A 21323-nucleotide genomic window follows, 5' to 3' on the forward strand; every position below is an offset into this window, starting at 1 on the left:
TCCGTCTTCCCAATGTATGGAAGACCACATGGGCATTTCAACATGTACACGACGTTTTTGGAATCACAAGTTGCTGACACAAAGAGTTTAATATTGTGACCCTTGGTTGGGTGCTGTATGTTGTTGCCTTTGATAATGTTGTTGCAGTTGCCGCAGTTATGGCAGGGTATGGTGCCGTTATATTCAGAAGCTTGTTGGTTTCAGAAGATCCATGAGATTTTTGCTCCTTTCATAGGCGAACAGTGGTTGATCTGAAAAAATTTGGTTGAAGTCAGGCTCCATACGTAACAAAGGCCAATGCCTAAGGATTGATTTTCGTATGTTGAAACTTTCAGTTGAAAATTTGGTCACCATAACCAATCTCGCATGTGGTTCTGAGGATGTCGGTTGTTTGTTTAATAATGATCTCCTTGGTTTGTTTAGCGATTTCTCAATAGCCTTCTCTAGAATTTGTGATGGATAGCCCCGCTCAGTAAAGCGTCGTTCCATGTCTGAAGTATGTTGGTTCAGTTGATCCGGCTCAGAGATGATGCGTTTTATCCTGAGGATCTGTGAGTATGGTAAGTGACGTTTCAGTGATGGCTGATGAAAACTGAGGTAGTGTAGCAAGTTGTTTCTATCAGTATCCTTCCTGTACAGGGTGGTTTGAATGTGTTGATTAACAATGTAAATGGAAACATCAAGGAAGTTTATGTGTGTATCACTGATTTGAAAAGTAAATTTCAATCTGTCGTTGATGGTGTTGAGATCCTCAATCGCTTCACTCAGGATGGGCTTGGGACCTTTCCAAATTAAAAAAATGTCGTCAATGTAACGAACAAACAGTAACAAGTGGTTTACCCATGGTGTGGTGTGTAGAATATGATCCAACTCAAACTTATGCATGAACAGGTTGGCATAGCAAGGGGCTGCACAATTGCCCATCGAAGTTTCATTCAGTTGAAGGAAGAATTGATTATTGTAACAGAAATAGCTGTGGTAAAGTGTAAAATGTAGAAGCTCCATTAAGAAAACTTGTAGATCGTGAGGAGTCTGTGATTGCAAAAGAAAATGTTCCGTAGCCTCCAGCCCCATGTCATGGGGGATTGAGGTATATAAAGAAGTCACATCTATAGTGCAGAAGTACATATCAGTTTCCCATGGAATATTGAAGTTCAAGAGGATATTCAAAAAATCCGTGGTGTCCTTAACAAAGGTAGACATGGCCTGCACTAAAGGTTGAAGATGTCTGTCTATGTACTTGCCAACTGGTTCATGGAGCGAGCCTCTGGTGGAAACAATGGGCCGCATAGGAGGATCCAATAAGTTCTTGTGTATCTTGGGTAGCATGCGTAAAGATGGATTTTTTGGGAATCTAGAAATCAGAAATTTCTTTTCCGTATCACCAATGGTACCAGATAGGACTGCTTTGTCCACCAAGATCTGTAATGTTTTCAAAATAGCCGATGTAGGGTTGTGATCCAGTCTAGAGTAGGTGTTTGAATCTAGCACATGTTCATCTAATTTTCGAATGTAGTGTGTAGTATCCATGGCGACAAGTGCGCCGCCTTTATCAGCATCAAGGAAGGTGATGTCAGGATTATTTGCCAGTTGTTTGAGCAATGATTTGTCTTTTGTCGTAATGTTAGGATGTCTAGGTTTGCGATGTTTGAAAACCGACTGAAGATCTTGTTTTACCAAAGTCTCAAAAGTATCAAGAATCTTGTGGCTCACTGGAGCCACAAAAGTACTCTTTGATGATAGTCCTTTTAATGTGTTTTCGGTTTTTTTTGTAGGTTCAATAAGGACGTTGTCAAAGAAGTGTCTAAGTCTGAGTTTCCGCATGAATTTGTGGAGGCTTACCTCTGCTTCCATAAGGTTACTGGAATAGGTGGGAACAAAAGATGACCCCTTCTGTAGTAAGCGTAGTTGTGATTTATTAAAGGTGCTTGTAGAAATGTTAATAACCAAGTTATCACAATCCTTCACCGCTGGCTCCTTGTAGTTCTCTTGTCTAGTGGTGGAACTGCTTTTTTTGCCCCTCCTGGGTCTCCTTGATCTTTTTGGCCTGTCCCTAAAAAAGGGACCGCAGAAGATAAAGGGGTGGAAGTTGAGGTTGAGGGAATTTCAGTATCTGTTGTTGTTTGTGGTTGTTGTCGATCTTTTTGAAAAACATTTCTTGGTTTTCGACGAAAAGTATCTGAGTCACTAGAGACTGGAGATGTATCAGTATCAGATGCTTTTGACGTGGGTTTGAACTGTCTTCTTCGGGCGTATATCTCCGCCCAATTATAAACCTCTCCCAGTTTATAATCGATCGTGTCACGTCGGAACTTTCGAATTTTTCTCTCGTTCACTTCTTGTTTGTGTTTCTCAAGTTGTTCATTGATATCATTGAGAGTTTGAGATAGATCATCTGAAGACATTTTTGTGGCCAATTCATTTTTGAGTTGAGTAATTTCTGTATTCAAGTCTTCTAGGATGTTGGATAGTTCCTCGATTATCAGTAATATGAGATCCAGAGAACATTTATTAAGGATCCCATACCATCTGTCGACAAATTTTGGGTCATTTTTGCACAAAGATGGTTTGAGAGGGATACGTAGGCCTCTCGGAATTCGTTGTGCTCGGTGATATTGAATCATTGTGCTAGCGTGCAGACGTTGATTGATCTCACGTTTCGTCAAGTACAGAAGTTGCTTAATGTTACTTTGTATGGTGCCTGTGCCTGAGGGGGTTGCTTCGATGTCTCCTATTAATGAGTAGATCCTTTGAGCTTCATCTTCGCCGAACGCGAACGTCTCGGCTCGTTTATCTGTGAGGTTGGTGATGTCTTGATAGGCCATGGGTGCTGTGATAGTGGTTGAGCGATGTAGAAAGTCAAGAGATAGATATCACGCACACCAATTGTTTGTCAAAAAATTAGTTAAATCCTTAGCAGGTAATTTGCGTGCAGCTAGAGGAGCGACCCCTGAACCTAGGTCGGTAGATGAATGTTAGTTGCACTGCCCCATTCGGGGTGGTGTCCCTCTATGCGCACAGCACTATGGGGTAACGAAGTTACCAATCTTCACAAGCATGAGTTTGAGTCAAAAGTTCATTTATTCATAATGAAAAGTATGTTGCCATATTGTAAACTTCAAATGTTAAGTCACAACGATATCAACGGATATCCTCTATGCATTTCGGATAAAACCCTTCATCAGGAGGAATCCTGTAACAGAAATAGGAGAACATGTTGCTAATCCCCTTAAAATACATCGTTACATTGACGACATTTTTTTAATTTGGAAAGGTCCCAAGCCCATCCTGAGTGAAGCGATTGAGGATCTCAACACCATCAACGACAGATTGAAATTTACTTTTCAAATCAGTGATACACACATAAACTTCCTTGATGTTTCCATTTACATTGTTAATCAACACATTCAAACCACCCTGTACAGGAAGGATACTGATAGAAACAACTTGCTACACTACCTCAGTTTTCATCAGCCATCACTGAAACGTCACTTACCATACTCACAGATCCTCAGGATAAAACGCATCATCTCTGAGCCGGATCAACTGAACCAACATACTTCAGACATGGAACGACGCTTTACTGAGCGGGGCTATCCATCACAAATTCTAGAGAAGGCTATTGAGAAATCGCTAAACAAACCAAGGAGATCATTATTAAACAAACAACCGACATCCTCAGAACCACATGCGAGATTGGTTATGGTGACCAAATTTTCAACTGAAAGTTTCAACATACGAAAATCAATCCTTAGGCATTGGCCTTTGTTACGTATGGAGCCTGACTTCAACCAAATTTTTTCAGATCAACCACTGTTCGCCTATGAAAGGAGCAAAAATCTCATGGATCTTCTGAAACCAACAAGCTCACCACAGTGTATTTCTGAATATAAGGGCACCATACCCTGCCATAACTGCGGCAACTGCAACAACATTATCAAAGGCAACAACATACAGCACCCAACCAAGGGTCACAATATTAAACTCTTTGTGTCAGCAACTTGTGATTCCAAAAACGTCGTGTACATGTTGAAATGCCCATGTGGTCTTCCATACATTGGGAAGACGGAAAGAAAGATGAAGATACGATTAAATGAACATAAAAGTAATATCCGAAACAACAATCTCAAATCTTCAGTAGCAATACACTTCAACGAACACAAACACAATGTCAGTCAACTACGCTTTTTGGTGTGCGAGACAGTCCCATTAAAAGATGGATGTGACAATCGAAAATTCTTGATCCAAAGAGAAACATCTTGGATATATAAAATGAACTCGATGGTACCACATGGTCTGAATGACCGCCTTGAACTCAGTTGCTTTATTTGACTTTGCATCGATGCCTGTGTGAAAACTCATGTATTTACGTTTAATTCTACAATGTTTTGATTACCTTTTAATGCTTTTTTTAATGTTATTGTTTTTTCGTAATCTTTCTTTTCTTTTAACCTTCTTCAACCATTATTTTCTATACTTTCGTTTTCAACGTTTCTAACATTTCCGAACTTTTTTCCCTATTTTATTTTCTTGAACATTTTTTTTGAACTTTGTTATCCCTTTCAACTTTATTTACTTTCCTAACTTTATTGTTTCCGACATGTCTTTCATTTCAACATTCCCTTTTTGGTAAACCTTTGTTATCACATAAATCTCTTGCTTTTTTCTTTGGGTCACATTTGCCGATAAATAGTACAACTACTAATACACTTTGCATCTTTAAGATGGCCGCTGCACTTTGAGTCCTCTTTTTTTGTTTATCACTCAATTTCCTATTTAACATGGTGACCGTTACAATTCACGATCTTCCGGATCGGCACAATTTCACCATGCCCGTTTCACCTACGAATCGAGGTAATTTTCTTTTCTAACCCTGATTCCTTTGACCCTGTTCCTTTGATCTTATCACGTTTATTAGCCTGTTTACAACGCTTGAGCACTATTTTAAGCGTACACCCCAGCGATTCAAAAGTACAACTTTACACACGCAGTTTCACGTATTTACTCATGCACCTGTGTTTGACCCAGGTTCATTCAAAGCTTGATTTTTTCGCATATATGTTGAATTCACTGTCGCATCACAACGCGTGGTGTCTCTCACCATTCAAGTTTATTTGTATTTTATTTTTCACTTCTCACCGTTATTATCTCTTAAGTTTCACCGTTACTGTGCTTCTTCTCGTTTCATTTTTTACTGCAACACTGTTACATATACTCTTTCGAGTAACTCTATTTAGTTTAATTTTGACCTTTCACGGAAGGGCAATGTCATTTACTCTTTTGTATGCTTTGTTTAATTATTGTATTTTAAGGGGATTAGCAACATGTTCTCCTATTTCTGTTACAGGATTCCTCCTGATGAAGGGTTTTACCCGAAATGCATAGAGGATATCCGTTGATATCGTTGTGACTTAACATTTGAAGTTTACAATATGGCAACATACTTTTCATTATGAATAAATGAACTTTTGACTCAAACTCATGCTTGTGAAGATTGGTAACTTCGTTACCCCATAGTGCTGTGCGCATAGAGGGACACCACCCCGAATGGGGCAGTGCAACTAACATTCATCTACCGACCTAGGTTCAGGGGTCGCTCCTCTAGCTGCACGCAAATTACCTGCTAAGGATTTAACTAATTTTTTGACAAACAATTGGTGTGCGTGATATCTATCTCTTGACTTTCTACATCGCTCAACCACTATCACAGCACCCATGGCCTATCAAGACATCACCAACCTCACAGATAAACGAGCCGAGACGTTCGCGTTCGGCGAAGATGAAGCTCAAAGGATCTACTCATTAATAGGAGACATCGAAGCAACCCCCTCAGGCACAGGCACCATACAAAGTAACATTAAGCAACTTCTGTACTTGACGAAACGTGAGATCAATCAACGTCTGCACGCTAGCACAATGATTCAATATCACCGAGCACAACGAATTCCGAGAGGCCTACGTATCCCTCTCAAACCATCTTTGTGCAAAAATGACCCAAAATTTGTCGACAGATGGTATGGGATCCTTAATAAATGTTCTCTGGATCTCATATTACTGATAATCGAGGAACTATCCAACATCCTAGAAGACTTGAATACAGAAATTACTCAACTCAAAAATGAATTGGCCACAAAAATGTCTTCAGATGATCTATCTCAAACTCTCAATGATATCAATGAACAACTTGAGAAACACAAACAAGAAGTGAACGAGAGAAAAATTCGAAAGTTCCGACGTGACACGATCGATTATAAACTGGGAGAGGTTTATAATTGGGCGGAGATATACGCCCGAAGAAGACAGTTCAAACCCACGTCAAAAGCATCTGATACTGATACATCTCCAGTCTCTAGTGACTCAGATACTTTTCGTCGAAAACCAAGAAATGTTTTTCAAAAAGATCGACAACAACCACAAACAACAACAGATACTGAAATTCCCTCAACCTCAACTTCCACCCCTTTATCTTCTGCGGTCCCTTTTTTAGGGACAGGCCAAAAAGATCAAGGAGACCCAGGAGGGGCAAAAAAAGCAGTTCCACCACTAGACAAGAGAACTACAAGGAGCCAGCGGTGAAGGATTGTGATAACTTGGTTATTAACATTTCTACAAGCACCTTTAATAAATCACAACTACGCTTACTACAGAAGGGGTCATCTTTTGTTCCCACCTATTCCAGTAACCTTATGGAAGCAGAGGTAAGCCTCCACAAATTCATGCGGAAACTCAGACTTAGACACTTCTTTGACAACGTCCTTATTGAACCTACAAAAAAAACCGAAAACACATTAAAAGGACTATCATCAAAGAGTACTTTTGTGGCTCCAGTGAGCTACAAGATTCTTGATACTTTTGAGACTTTGGTAAAACAAGATCTTCAGTCGGTTTTCAAACATCGCAAACCTAGACATCCTAACATTACGACAAAAGACAAATCATTGCTCAAACAACTGGCAAATAATCCTGACATCACCTTCCTCGATGCTGATAAAGGCGGCGCACTTGTCGCCATGGATACTACACACTACATTCGAAAATTAGATGAACATGTGCTAGATTCAAACACCTACTCTAGACTGGATCACAACCCTACATCGGCTATTTTGAAAACATTACAGATCTTGGTGGACAAAGCAGTCCTATCTGGTACCATTGGTGATACGGAAAAGAAATTTCTGATTTCTAGATTCCCAAAAAATCCATCTTTACGCATGCTACCCAAGATACACAAGAACTTATTGGATCCTCCTATGCGGCCCATTGTTTCCACCAGAGGCTCGCTCCATGAACCAGTTGGCAAGTACATAGACAGACATCTTCAACCTTTAGTGCAGGCCATGTCTACCTTTGTTAAGGACACCACGGATTTTTTGAATATCCTCTTGAACTTCAATATTCCATGGGAAACTGATATGTACTTCTGCACTATAGATGTGACTTCTTTATATACCTCAATCCCCCATGACATGGGGCTGGAGGCTACGGAACATTTTCTTTTGCAATCACAGACTCCTCACGATCTACAAGTTTTCTTAATGGAGCTTCTACATTTTACACTTTACCACAGCTATTTCTGTTACAATAATCAATTCTTCCTTCAACTGAATGGAACTTCGATGGGCAATTGTGCAGCCCCTTGCTATGCCAACCTGTTCATGCATAAGTTTGAGTTGGATCATATTCTACACACCACACCATGGGTAAACCACTTGTTACTGTTAGTTCGTTACATTGACGACATTTTTTTAATTTGGAAAGGTCCCAAGCCCATCCTGAGTGAAGCGATTGAGGATCTCAACACCATCAACGACAGATTGAAATTTACTTTTCAAATCAGTGATACACACATAAACTTCCTTGATGTTTCCATTTACATTGTTAATCAACACATTCAAACCACCCTGTACAGGAAGGATACTGATAGAAACAACTTGCTACACTACCTCAGTTTTCATCAGCCATCACTGAAACGTCACTTACCATACTCACAGATCCTCAGGATAAAACGCATCATCTCTGAGCCGGATCAACTGAACCAACATACTTCAGACATGGAACGACGCTTTACTGAGCGGGGCTATCCATCACAAATTCTAGAGAAGGCTATTGAGAAATCGCTAAACAAACCAAGGAGATCATTATTAAACAAACAACCGACATCCTCAGAACCACATGCGAGATTGGTTATGGTGACCAAATTTTCAACTGAAAGTTTCAACATACGAAAATCAATCCTTAGGCATTGGCCTTTGTTACGTATGGAGCCTGACTTCAACCAAATTTTTTCAGATCAACCACTGTTCGCCTATGAAAGGAGCAAAAATCTCATGGATCTTCTGAAACCAACAAGCTCACCACAGTGTATTTCTGAATATAAGGGCACCATACCCTGCCATAACTGCGGCAACTGCAACAACATTATCAAAGGCAACAACATACAGCACCCAACCAAGGGTCACAATATTAAACTCTTTGTGTCAGCAACTTGTGATTCCAAAAACGTCGTGTACATGTTGAAATGCCCATGTGGTCTTCCATACATTGGGAAGACGGAAAGAAAGATGAAGATACGATTAAATGAACATAAAAGTAATATCCGAAACAACAATCTCAAATCTTCAGTAGCAATACACTTCAACGAACACAAACACAATGTCAGTCAACTACGCTTTTTGGTGTGCGAGACAGTCCCATTAAAAGATGGATGTGACAATCGAAAATTCTTGATCCAAAGAGAAACATCTTGGATATATAAAATGAACTCGATGGTACCACATGGTCTGAATGACCGCCTTGAACTCAGTTGCTTTATTTGACTTTGCATCGATGCCTGTGTGAAAACTCATGTATTTACGTTTAATTCTACAATGTTTTGATTACCTTTTAATGCTTTTTTTAATGTTATTGTTTTTTCGTAATCTTTCTTTTCTTTTAACCTTCTTCAACCATTATTTTCTATACTTTCGTTTTCAACGTTTCTAACATTTCCGAACTTTTTTCCCTATTTTATTTTCTTGAACATTTTTTTTTAACTTTGTTATCCCTTTCAACTTTATTTACTTTCCTAACTTTATTGTTTCCGACATGTCTTTCATTTCAACATTCCCTTTTTGGTAAACCTTTGTTATCACATAAATCTCTTGCTTTTTTCTTTGGGTCACATTTGCCGATAAATAGTACAACTACTAATACACTTTGCATCTTTAAGATGGCCGCTGCACTTTGAGTCCTCTTTTTTTGTTTATCACTCAATTTCCTATTTAACATGGTGACCGTTACAATTCACGATCTTCCGGATCGGCACAATTTCACCATGCCCGTTTCACCTACGAATCGAGGTAATTTTCTTTTCTAACCCTGATTCCTTTGACCCTGTTCCTTTGATCTTATCACGTTTATTAGCCTGTTTACAACGCTTGAGCACTATTTTAAGCGTACACCCCAGCGATTCAAAAGTACAACTTTACACACGCAGTTTCACGTATTTACTCATGCACCTGTGTTTGACCCAGGTTCATTCAAAGCTTGATTTTTTCGCATATATGTTGAATTCACTGTCGCATCACAACGCGTGGTGTCTCTCACCATCCAAGTTTATTTGTATTTTATTTTTCACTTCTCACCGTTATTATCTCTTAAGTTTCACCGTTACTGTGCTTCTTCTCGTTTCATTTTTTACTGCAACACTGTTACATATACTCTTTCGAGTAACTCTATTTAGTTTAATTTTGACCTTTCACGGAAGGGCAATGTCATTTACTCTTTTGTATGCTTTGTTTAATTATTGTATTTTAAGGGGATTAGCAACATGTTCTCCTATTTCTGTTACAGGATTCCTCCTGATGAAGGGTTTTACCCGAAATGCATAGAGGATATCCGTTGATATCGTTGTGACTTAACATTTGAAGTTTACAATATGGCAACATACTTTTCATTATGAATAAATGAACTTTTGACTCAAACTCATGCTTGTGAAGATTGGTAACTTCGTTACCCCATAGTGCTGTGCGCATAGAGGGACACCACCCCGAATGGGGCAGTGCAACTAACACGCATATCAAACTGTAACATAACACCCCACCCACCAGGTAAACTTAAAAGAACAACACGTGCCCCCCAAACATCTCAGTTCCATTGTACCATCCCTGTTAATGAATCCTTACTCCACTGTAATAATTTAGGCCTAGGATACCCCACAGCCAACACACAGCCCTCATTCTCAGTAATTATCTGATGGAAGCTGCACCCAGTGTCTGCCACTGCAGTTGCCGCCCCTGAGCGCAGCACAGCCTTAAGATCACACCCACTAACACACCAATCACACACCCACTCTACCAATGCCCTCAACCAGTCACCCTGGGTTCCCACACATAATCTCCACTCTCACACACACAGTAGCAAACAACCACAATCTAAACAGAGAACTAAAGGCTACAGGGTAAGTGGCCATTCTGTTTACTCAGCACATGCTACTCAGCCACTCACATCAACATATCTCTTACGGAACTTGCTGACTAGATCACCAATCTGCTCATGCGCGATCTCTGTGGGCCTCCTGGCTCCATGTCCCACACAGACAGTTCATGATTCCACTTACTCAGGAATGTAAATACAGCATCCAACCAATGTAGAGGGGCACCAGTGACAGCGGAGCCAGTCCAGCATCAGATCTTTGCCATTTATGGGGTTTTCTTCACCAGGTCCGCAATGATGTCTGATATCAGAGTTTGTGGCAGTCATTCCTTCCACCAGCGCCGTCGCCTCTTCCCTCTCTGACCACTGTTGTTCCAAATACAGCGTGCCATCCTGTTGAACCACCACTCGAGAAGAGGGCCGGGACGCCCTACCATCCCCTTGCCATCCATCTACCCGTATCTCTAGCCAATCCCACACCGCATCAGGTGTGGTGAAGACATGCGTACGGTCATTATGGATTATTTTCATCTTTGTATAGGAGCATGTAACACAGTCCCGTTGCCTTCAACTTTTATTTCACTTCCCCAAAGGTCAGCCTAATTTATTGCACCTGTCTCATATAGTTTTAGAAAACGTGAATCAGGTGGTTCTCGAATGTGGGGTCCGGTCCCCCTGCCTGCCAGACGACACACAGGATAGCAACTCTGTCACTATGGTTAATTATTTTTACGATCATTGTATGCGAGTGGCCCCAGTCAGTGGTCTCGGCACCAAGACCCGATGTGCCCTTTCTATGACAAAAAGGGTATCATTTTGCCTGAAGGGATCACCACTGCAACCCAGCATTCAAGAAATAGTCAGAGGTCGGACCCTTTGCTTCCTCCGGGAAGCTGACAAATCTGGGATTGTATCGTCTGGATTGCTCCTCTGCGTCCTTGGCTCTGTTCTCCATCTTGGCTGTAAGTTCAGTCAGTTCAGCCCGCAGAGTGGCAACCTCCCCCCTGAAGCTTGGTCACATCCTGTTCTGTGGCCAGCGAATGCTCCGCCACCTTACAGAGGTCCACCCGTAACAGGCCAACATTCTGTGATGCAGCCTCTATTTTTGCCTGAACAGTTGCACTTGATGCTTCAATCGTGGCTAATATCTGGGCACCCGTGGGACCTCGTGGCTCCTGCAGGCCCTGCGCTTGGTTTGTCGGAGGAGTATTCCCCCCACGCTTGTCCCCGGGGGCCGTGAACTGGTCCATCATAGTCTGTTAGGCTCCACACTGTGGTCTAGCCATCCCCATTGTATCCTTGACTGAGGAGGGGATAAGATAATCTACTGCAACGTACACCCTGCGATCCTCCTGGATACCTGCCCCACCAGATGAGGATTTGCGTCTCTAGGGGCATCGCCACACTCACCAGCTGTTCCTCACAATGTGGGGTCGCCCAGGTACTCCCTTGAGCCAGGCCTTCAACCCTGACACAGATGAGGGAGGAAGATCAGTCCGGGCCACCGCAGCCCCCAGGTGGCATCAGGGGGAACAAGTCACACCACACAGGCCACCAATCCTCCTCCTCTACCACTTGTCCTGCACAGAACCGTACTCCACCATGTCCGGCTCCGAAGCGAGTCCGACTCTCTATGGGCCCCAGCTTCATCTGTCCAAGCCAACCTCCAGCAAGTAGAGGGAGGGGTCCCATCCTCCGCGGTGACTCCCTCCATAGCAACCCCCCAATATGTCCTTGGCCGGAGGGGGTGGGGAGGCAGGATAACATGCCGCTTCTGGCCCAACTAGAGCTCCCGGCATGGCAGAGATCCTCAGAAAGTGTGACTCTTCCGCAGGCTCCCCCAGCACACCTCAAAAATAATCCCCAGTGTCTGTGACAGCACCCACTGTTTGCCTCCTGTACCACTGTGTCTGGGCCGAACCCTCAGGCATTTCACCCGGCTCCCAATGTTCAGCCCATCGTCTAGGGGCAGGGCCATTCTGGTGAGGGGCCACAGTCTAAGCTGCAGGGTCTAGACATTAGAGCCCCCCACTCTCGGTGACAGGCTATTTCACCCCCGGGTGGCTGCTGCTGCCGGGATCAGTCTCCTTCAGTGCCCCTGAAGATATGGGGCACAGGGACCTGTGCGCCTCTCTCCTTGCCGCCCCTGCCTCTATGGCCCAAGCCAGTTTCATCTCCCTGCATGGAGACCACGCTGCTGCTCTCACTCACGGTGCCACCTTCCGACGCTGTACCTCACCGGACTCAGCCATCCAGGGTCCTATTTGCCCCTCAGTGAACCGCTGCCAGTCCCATAGAGGAGATTAGTGACTCTCTGTGCTTCTGGAAAATGTATCACAACACGTGCACCCACTACCCTGTTTTATCTCACTGCATATCTACATATCTACAACCATGAACAGTCCTCTCACGTAGATTAACTTTTGTGCTAGTACAATTCAATCAACATTCTTGAGCAGAGGATTCTTTGAGAATGAATTGTTTCCTTTCATCTGAAAGGACATCACAACCCAGCCTTGGCTTTTGCATGTCTAACAGTTCATCACTAAACATGGGCATATATATTCTTCTCAAACAATGGAAATGTCCAGACAGCGCAAACAGATAAACATGTCTGCCCACCATGGATTCAGTCCTAAAATGCAGTTGCAAATCTGATACCAGACCACCATGAGCATCCTCAATAACAATTCTCACAGCACAGTAAAGTCGAGCTCTGCAATATACCATTTTACATTCTCTAATGTTAATCTTGCTCTGTGTTCGTGGACTGCTCGGTGTTAGGTCATGATCTAAACAAGATGGAGTTGGTTAGGTTTCTTAAATGTGGCCTAAATATTCATAGTTTCACTCTCTGTAAAAGGGTTTCATGTCAACTACCAAACATGCCTGTGCCTTGAAGCGAGGGAGGTACACTAAATAATAAGAGAATGCTAGGAGGAGTGTGAGCACAGATACAGCTAGCCTACATCTGACGCATATATCTCTTGTCCCAGCCACCAGGAGTCTGGCGACCTACAGAGCTGACCTTTAAACCCAGCAGTATCCGAAGGATAGAGACACCACAGCACAGAACAGAAAGCTACCGCACATTGCGCATCTAGCACAACTGAAAGTGCCACATTCCAGAATGTGAGTACCAAACTACATCATCCGCCTTGCCACTTAGAATTCCCCACCTCAGTATAGCCCATTCCAGTATTTGCTTAATGGATGGCCATACCATAATTTGCCTTTTCCCTGACAGAAATGTCATGTGTCTCATATTGTCCTACCTGCAACATATTATTAAATTGCACCAGAAGTGACCACACATATTGCTGCATTCGATGCTTCTTCTTGTCAGCTTCCACAGTAGTACCTAATATCTGTCAACCTGTCACTCCATGTAGGGTATTTCTGTGGTATGGACCAACCATAAGGTCTACTTGTACCCCCGCCATGCACTATTTATGACCTCACATATAACATCACTTATGATATGTTCTACTATAACTTGCGCTGCCGCCATGCACTGCTTACGACCTCAAACCAACCAAACAGCATTTGTAAAGCGCAACACTGCCCCCACTAGGGGTATCTGGGTGCTGTGTCTCTGTCGAAGAGCCAAGTCCTGAGTCTCTTTCTGAAGTCTGCCAATGATGGCTGCGATGTAGGAGAAGGAGCGGCCAACACTTGGATGGAATCGGGGTATGTGTGTGCAAGGGTGACTGAAGAGGAGTGCAGGTGTCTATAGGGTTGGTGGAAGTTCAGTCGATGGTTGATCTAGGCAGGTCCTAGGTTGTGGAGGGCTTTGTAGGCGTGCGTGAGGATCTTGAACTGGCATTTCTTCTGAATGGGGAGCCTCACATAATATGTTACTCATGATCTGTTCTATGACATCATTTATGATAGCACTGATGGTAAGGTGAGGACACTGGTGACCTAGATGTGTCAGGGTAGGATGATTACCAATACCCTGAACACCCATAGTCAGTGTGACCAAATCCAATGCCAGTGCCTGGTGACAACTTGAGGGGTTTGAGAGATCAAGAAAAAGAATCCGGCCCCTTTGACACTTGGGTGACACCCTCCCCCATGGACCTAGAAAGGGGTCAGTAAAGTCTATGCCGGGACCCCCCCTAGACGGTGAGGTTACAAGACTATGAATACAGCCTTATGGCGCACGCAACGATTATGTCTTCAAACGTTGTACTTGATCTTGAGCGTTATGATTTGCTCTATTCCAGAGGTCTCCAACGAGTAGCTCGGGAGCTACCTTTAGCTCGCCAGTACCTTCAAAGTAGCTCTCTGAGGTGAAGTCAAGCCCAGTATCAATTTCAGAGTAGGTGTCTATTAAAGAAGGCAGCACTGATCCTTTCAAGACCCTAAGAGTGACAGCCAGCCACACTTATCACAGTAACTCATACAAACACTCAAACACACTCTGTGCCAGCTCATAGGACCTGCTACATGACAGTCTGTATCCAATCTCAATATAATTAAGCCACAAGGAGATTGACCATGTGCAGTCACTCCTTTATCAGTCACAAGATGTGTGTGAACAGTGCACCATCAAAAAAGTATGGCAACAGTAGCCTGAGCTGTAATCAGTGCTGACCCACCAAAGTGCTGGACTGCAGGAGACCGAGTGAAAATGTGTCAGTTAGATGCATGATCAGCTCAAGATCTGAGGAGAACAGTTTATGATCCAGACCAGAGAAAATTAAGAGATTCATCAACATTTATGTGTGTGCCCATAATAAACACTATTGCTTCCTGAAACTATGCCTGGTGCCAAGAACGGCCAAATATATATGTTAGCCCCATCATAAGAGTGTTATATTTGGCATAATTGTGTCCATTCCTGACATAATAGTGCCAATGGCATAATTATGGTCATCCTTGACTATTTTAGTATTTTTGGTCTAGTTGTGGTATGCTGGCAGCCATCATAGACCTACTCTGAGCATGACTGGCCTATATGTACATATCCCTGGCATATTAATGGTCATGACTGATATGTGGTCTTATCCCTGATCCTTCTGGTTTCCAGCCTTGGTACAACTGTGGCCCTAGTATAATGGTGGGCTTTACTTGCATAATCCAGGCATCCGTGGTGCTATGGTGAGCATCCATTATGATATAATGGGGTAACCCACAATTGTCCACAGACCTGTGTAACAATTGGTATAGGAAACAACAGTCCTAGACTTCTTTAAAGCTACAATTCCGTTATGAAAAACATTCATTCGTAAAAGGGCATCCGGTACATATAGAATTAGCATTGTATCATTAATGTACCACCATTTTCTTTACAATGCAAACAAGTATATCCTCAAAAGACACAAAGGCACAAAATATCGCTCCAATAGTGACTGTTTATTATTTAGTTACTTTTATAACAGATCATCACATTCAATGCTCCAAATAGAGAAAGAAGTTGCTCCAAGGGGAGTGTGAAAAAGGAAAGTGCTGGTGAAGTAGGACAGATATAAAGGAGGGGAATCCAAAAGGCAAATTCAATAACCAATCAATTACACATTCAGGTATTCTTAGTAAAACTGGTCATGGTTCATAGTGGCACCAGTTTTAAAGATAGGCCAGTCCCTTATGGATTTACAAATATTAATGGCATGATTTTCTGATGATGCACAGAGAACATTCGTCTGTGAACAGGCAGGCTGGGATGATATCAGGTACAGGCCCACTGGGGGAGAATGTCGAAGTTTCGACCCTGGTGCAATGAGGGTAATTTATATCCTCTGCAGGCGGGTCTTCCCCAGGGGCTGTATCCTGACTGTACCTCACCCTAGGTTGCCTCCCCTCCCCCAGCCTGAGGAAGACCCGCCTGCAGAGGATATAAATTACCCTCATTACACCTGCCAACACCCAGACCATCTATTTTGATGCTTTCCGGTAGGAATACACAAATGGCCAACTGCCAACTACACCTAGTCATGTGACCCAGGAAAGACTGCAGGTACCAAATGATTAAGACAAGAAAATAACTTTCTAAAAGTGGCATTTTCAAATTCTGACTTAAAATTCGGTTTTACAATTAAAGAGGCTTTTAAATTAAAATGCCTCACTCACCAAACATGGCTTTCCTACTTGCTCCCAATCAAAGGTTATCACTTATTAAATGTAATAAGGTAACACAATGTTATCCTATTGGAGAGGTAAGCCTTGAAATAGAAGAAAAATGAATTTGACTGTTTTTGACTAAAAGGACATGCAAAACTTAAAAGTACATGTGCAACACACCCTGCCCCATGAGCTGTTTAGGACCTTCCCTAGGGATGACATTTATTTCAATGGAAGGTTTATGCCTAGCAGTGGTTTATTTTTCCATGTTAGAATAACAATTTAAAACTGCACACACAGGATGCAATGGCAGGCCTGAAACAGGTTTAAAGCGTTATGTAAGTGGGGGGCACACTAAGGGCTGCGGGTCAACTAATAGCATTTCATTTACAGGTCCCGAGTATATGCAGTAGCACTTTACTAGAGACTTTTAAGTAAATTGAATGTGCCAGTGTAAGCTGGCTTTACCATGTTTAAAAGTACAAGCGCAAGCACTGTTTAGCAGTGCTTTTTCATTTCTACTGTACAGCATCGTTATAATGCACCATTGGCAGATGTTTTATTTGTACTATTACATGTTGCAAAAAACATCAAAATAAGTAAAAATGTTTAAAGAATTTTCCCAAAATGTTACATTTTACGACTTTGTTGAAAAGCAACAACATTGTTGAACATCACAAAATGAAACCAAAATGTCATTTCGTGTGAATATGACAAAACTATGTGAATGTTATGAAACAAAATACACATTCATTTTTTGTTTGAAATAAACATGTTTGTTTTCTGTCTTTTTGGAATGTGAGAACGTGTTTTCTGTGTTCTTCAAATGATCATAATGGTAGTTGTTTAATTGTTCTTTGCTGAATACACATGCAAGAAACTTTTATATTGTTATGATTTCAGAGACCGTATTTGCATTTATTGTGAACACACGACATCCTAAAGTAAAGGCACAAATTGAGAATGGAATGGATCGTATCATATCTTCAGTGGTTGGAGAAAGCTACAAACTTCAGGTGAGTGATCTAACTGGTGTGAGATGAGGGTCTAATGTTGTGGATAAACATGTCAGTAGCCCTGTGTCCATACAGTATGCCCTCTGCATGAGATACAGAACAAGATTCCCCATTTATGCATTCATAATCATGTCCTTCTTTTTCCTTTTGTCAGATCATTAGAGTGGGTTTATGTCTGTGTAAATGGAAGCCCCATCAGCTCTTTGAGTATTATCTTGACTCCTACCCTTACTAAGTGCACAATTATACCTTACTTCTCAATGTAAAATGTCAGTTTGTTTTTTCCTCTATGATTCAGTCCCCTGAATGCTGCCCTGGAATTACATAAGTTTCCCTTCTTTCATTATCGCTTAGCTAATGATGTGTCTCTCAAATGCCATGAAGAGTCACAGCTCAAGAGACCATAGTAGGTGTGTGGCGAATGCTCTTCTGTTATTTTATTTCTTTATAAGTTGAGGCTGGGCTTGGCTAGAATAGGCAAATATACTATTTGGTGAGTTAAACGTCGTAACAGATGGACACATCAACTTGATAAACTAAGGACCCAGTACCAGAGCTGCTAGTGGGACACCTGCTGTCATAAAGCATTAGCATTGAGGATCTCCTCAACCACATACTTTTATCCTCAGTGTCTTCTCAGGTGTAAGCAACCATTAATCACTTTTTGCGCATCAGGAAGTACCGGAGCCCCCAGTTGCCCTCAAAACCACCTATCTTGCATCCTAACAAATGGGAGGTCCTATAGCAGCAAAAACCGAGTCCACATCTACCTCTACAACCTGTTTTCTGTTATTAGTCTGGTCGTCTTCTTCATGAGATATTTTGGTACAAAATGATGTTGATATTATATTATATTATATTATCATCTTGTCATGTAATCTCATGATGTTATATTATATTATATAAAATTATATTATACTGCACCTACACATCCATCAAGACTGCTTACCCAGTTCAGAAACCACCTCAGCGATATCATAGGGTTAATAGCTGTGGCATAAAAAATCTTACTAACATTTAGTATCAAAGAATTATCATCTTTAGAATGTGAATCTTTACTTGATTGTTGCTCACTCGCCCTGAACTTCTCTGCCTCCTTTCTTTTTTTTTGATCAACCACACCCACTCATCCCAGTCTTCCAGGGGCCGTATAAAGAAAAGTACCCCATGAGCGCAATAGGCGCCTGCATATGTTTTCCGCTGCTTAGGGCACTTTGGTGTTACAGAAGCGACTACAGATGCTTTTGCTGTCTCTTTTGTTATTGCAGATAGCACCAGCGCTATACTAAAGGTGTGTTCTCTTATTTCCAATAGGGTGTTGCTCTAAAAAAATCAGGGAAACACTTCACCTCTGTGCCCACACGTTACTATAGATGAGGGCACAGTGGGAAAAAAAAAGCCACCAGGAGTGCACTGACTGTGCTCCACAAAGTAGTGGTGCAACCTCAGTACGCTCCCCGAAGGTGCCTCGCTGAAGGGGTGAAAGAGGGTCCTATGGACACCCCCTGAGACATCCCCCTACTGGCATGTGCTGTCAGTCACTGCACGCCCCTGCTGGGGGATCTCTGTTCCCCTTAAAACTGCAGGTCAGGTGTCATCTGCAGTATGAAAGACGGACCAGCTGCTTCAAACCAGTCTTCCTTCAACTAATGCACTGCCCTCAGGGCAGCTGTGACCTCATCGGCTTCCCTGGGGCAGCACATTATCAGTGATAGGGCACAGTGCCCCTGTTTGCACCTAGTTAAAAGTGAGCCATAGTGCAAAGAAAGCCGGTGCATCCTTAGCATAGTACGGCCACAGGACACTTTTCTGGACACTAAATTAGATGTTGCAGTTGAGCACTAATATCTTTGTATATTGGAAGTTGTCCACAAGTGGTTCAATAAGCCGACACTTCAGAAAACCTCATACCTTCTCACAGGGGCGGCTCCTCTATTAGGGCGGAGGAGCGCCGCCCCACTGCATTCTCACAGTGCGAGAAGCAGAAAATAAAATAGTATTTTAAATACCATTTTATTTTCTGCTACTTGTGCTACGAGAAAGCAGAAGGCAGGGGTATGCCTGGTTGGGGGCGGGTTGGAGGATATGCCTGGTTGGGGGCGGGCGGGGCGGGAAGGAGTGGCTTGCACCACTCTGAGTAACCTGACTGCTTTGGTCGGCCGACCAAAACAGTCATGCGCACTCTACATTTTCTCTATATAGGCTGCATGCAGCCTACACAGAGAAAATGGCCTCCATACAGGTGCCCGACTGGGCGCTGTACGGGACTCCGCACCAATCACAATGCTGACATTGCAGCGTTGTGATTGGCTTACAGGAGGGGAGGGAGCATGCTTGTTCCTGTTCAGGAGCAGGAAAATGCGGACCCGGCCCAAGAGCAGAGGAGGCCCAAGATCGGTCAGGTAAGTTTTATTTTACCACCACCCCCTCTTCGCGGTAACCCCCATGCGATAACCCCCATGCGACCTCCCCCCACCCATGAGAATTGCGAGCTGCGACTGCCTCCTCAATAGACATGAAGCACTCAAATGCCACCAATTGGTCACCTTGCCAATGCATTCCACTGGCCTCACTTTTGATGTAACCTTCTCCTTAAGAGAGCTGATCTCAGTTACAGAAAATGGTCCAGTTACCTGGTTACACATCATAATTTAATTCTCAATACATCTAGTCCACCTCCCAAGCTAAATGTCTCCAACATATGAATTTTTATTAGACTTTTTTCAATGAGAACTCCGCCTCTTTTCCCAAGGAGTCTCTGATGATCATCATTCAATTCCACCCATGGCTCTCTGTAGCCTTTGACTTAGTGGTTTTCCTTTAAGTCTCACACCACAGCCAACATTCTGGGAAGACTGGGTGCTTCAACCCAAATGTAAAGTTACAGAAAACAGAAGCTAGAGGCCTTGAGAGACAGTGAAGGAAAACCACTGGCCATGAAACTACAAAGCAGCCATCAGGAAAGTCAAGCGATTTCACCATACTAAGATGCCATATGTCCCACTAAACAACTTTACAAAATAAGTTCTGAATTCTTTAACTTGGACTGTAACTCGACCTCCACCAATCACTCTCAGGAACTCAGCTCCTCTTTGGCAGCCCTATAATCTTAAGTCACAAATTCTATGAAAGTTGTCAGTGAACCCCTTCCCTTGCCAGTCACTATAAATCATTTTCCTACTATCAATTAACAAAATATTGCTTCATCAACTTGCTTTCCACAGAGGAAGCTAATGAGCAAATCAAAGGTAGTAGCTTTGCTGACTCATTAAGAGACCCATGCCCTCCATAAGTATTGAAAAGCATCCTTTGCTGCCATCCTGGCTAGACCAATCATCTTCCTCCTTTTCATCTGGAGAGTTCTCCAATGCCCTAAAACATCTTATAGCAAACCCATCTTCATGAAGCAAGGACTTCACCAGTCACATTAAGAGAAGAAGAAGCTTATATCAGATGGAATGTTTCTAGGTAAACGTATTAGAAAAGCAGCCCTTTCTCAAATCTGAGAGTTCAAGGAACAAAACACCCCCAACTCTAGCAGAAAAACATGAGTTTGACATGGAAGAAACACATAATCTGAGTTCTAATAGAGCTGCCAAGCTTCTCTTCCTTGGCATTTCTTGAGACCACAAATTACTACGCAGGAATCCAGGGTATGGTCTTGAGCAGCATCTAGTCCTACATCGCAGAGCCTCCTTTGCTCCATTCTGCTCAGCACCATTCACTTTTTGTTACGTGTCCCTCACAGGCCGACCATAACCTTTCTATTCCTCAACATATACCTGTCACCACTCCTGATGCTTATAGACTGTTTTAATCTTACCTATA

The 21323-nt window shown here is 42.6% G+C and overlaps 1 protein-coding gene across 1 annotated transcript in view; it reads left to right on the plus strand.

Moving 5' to 3' along the window:
• Positions 1-21323, plus strand: part of MEDAG (mesenteric estrogen dependent adipogenesis) — a 141982-nt gene that overhangs the window by 74823 nt on the left and 45836 nt on the right. Inside the window, exon 3 of the mRNA XM_085621662.1 lies at positions 17383-17495. Within this exon, the coding sequence (XP_085477788.1) occupies positions 17383-17495 (113 nt within the window). The remainder of the gene's footprint in view (positions 1-17382; positions 17496-21323) is intronic.

Source organism: Triturus cristatus, chromosome 8, assembly GCF_964204655.1.
Source record: "Triturus cristatus chromosome 8, aTriCri1.1, whole genome shotgun sequence".
Taxonomy (NCBI): Eukaryota; Metazoa; Chordata; class Amphibia; order Caudata; family Salamandridae; genus Triturus; species Triturus cristatus.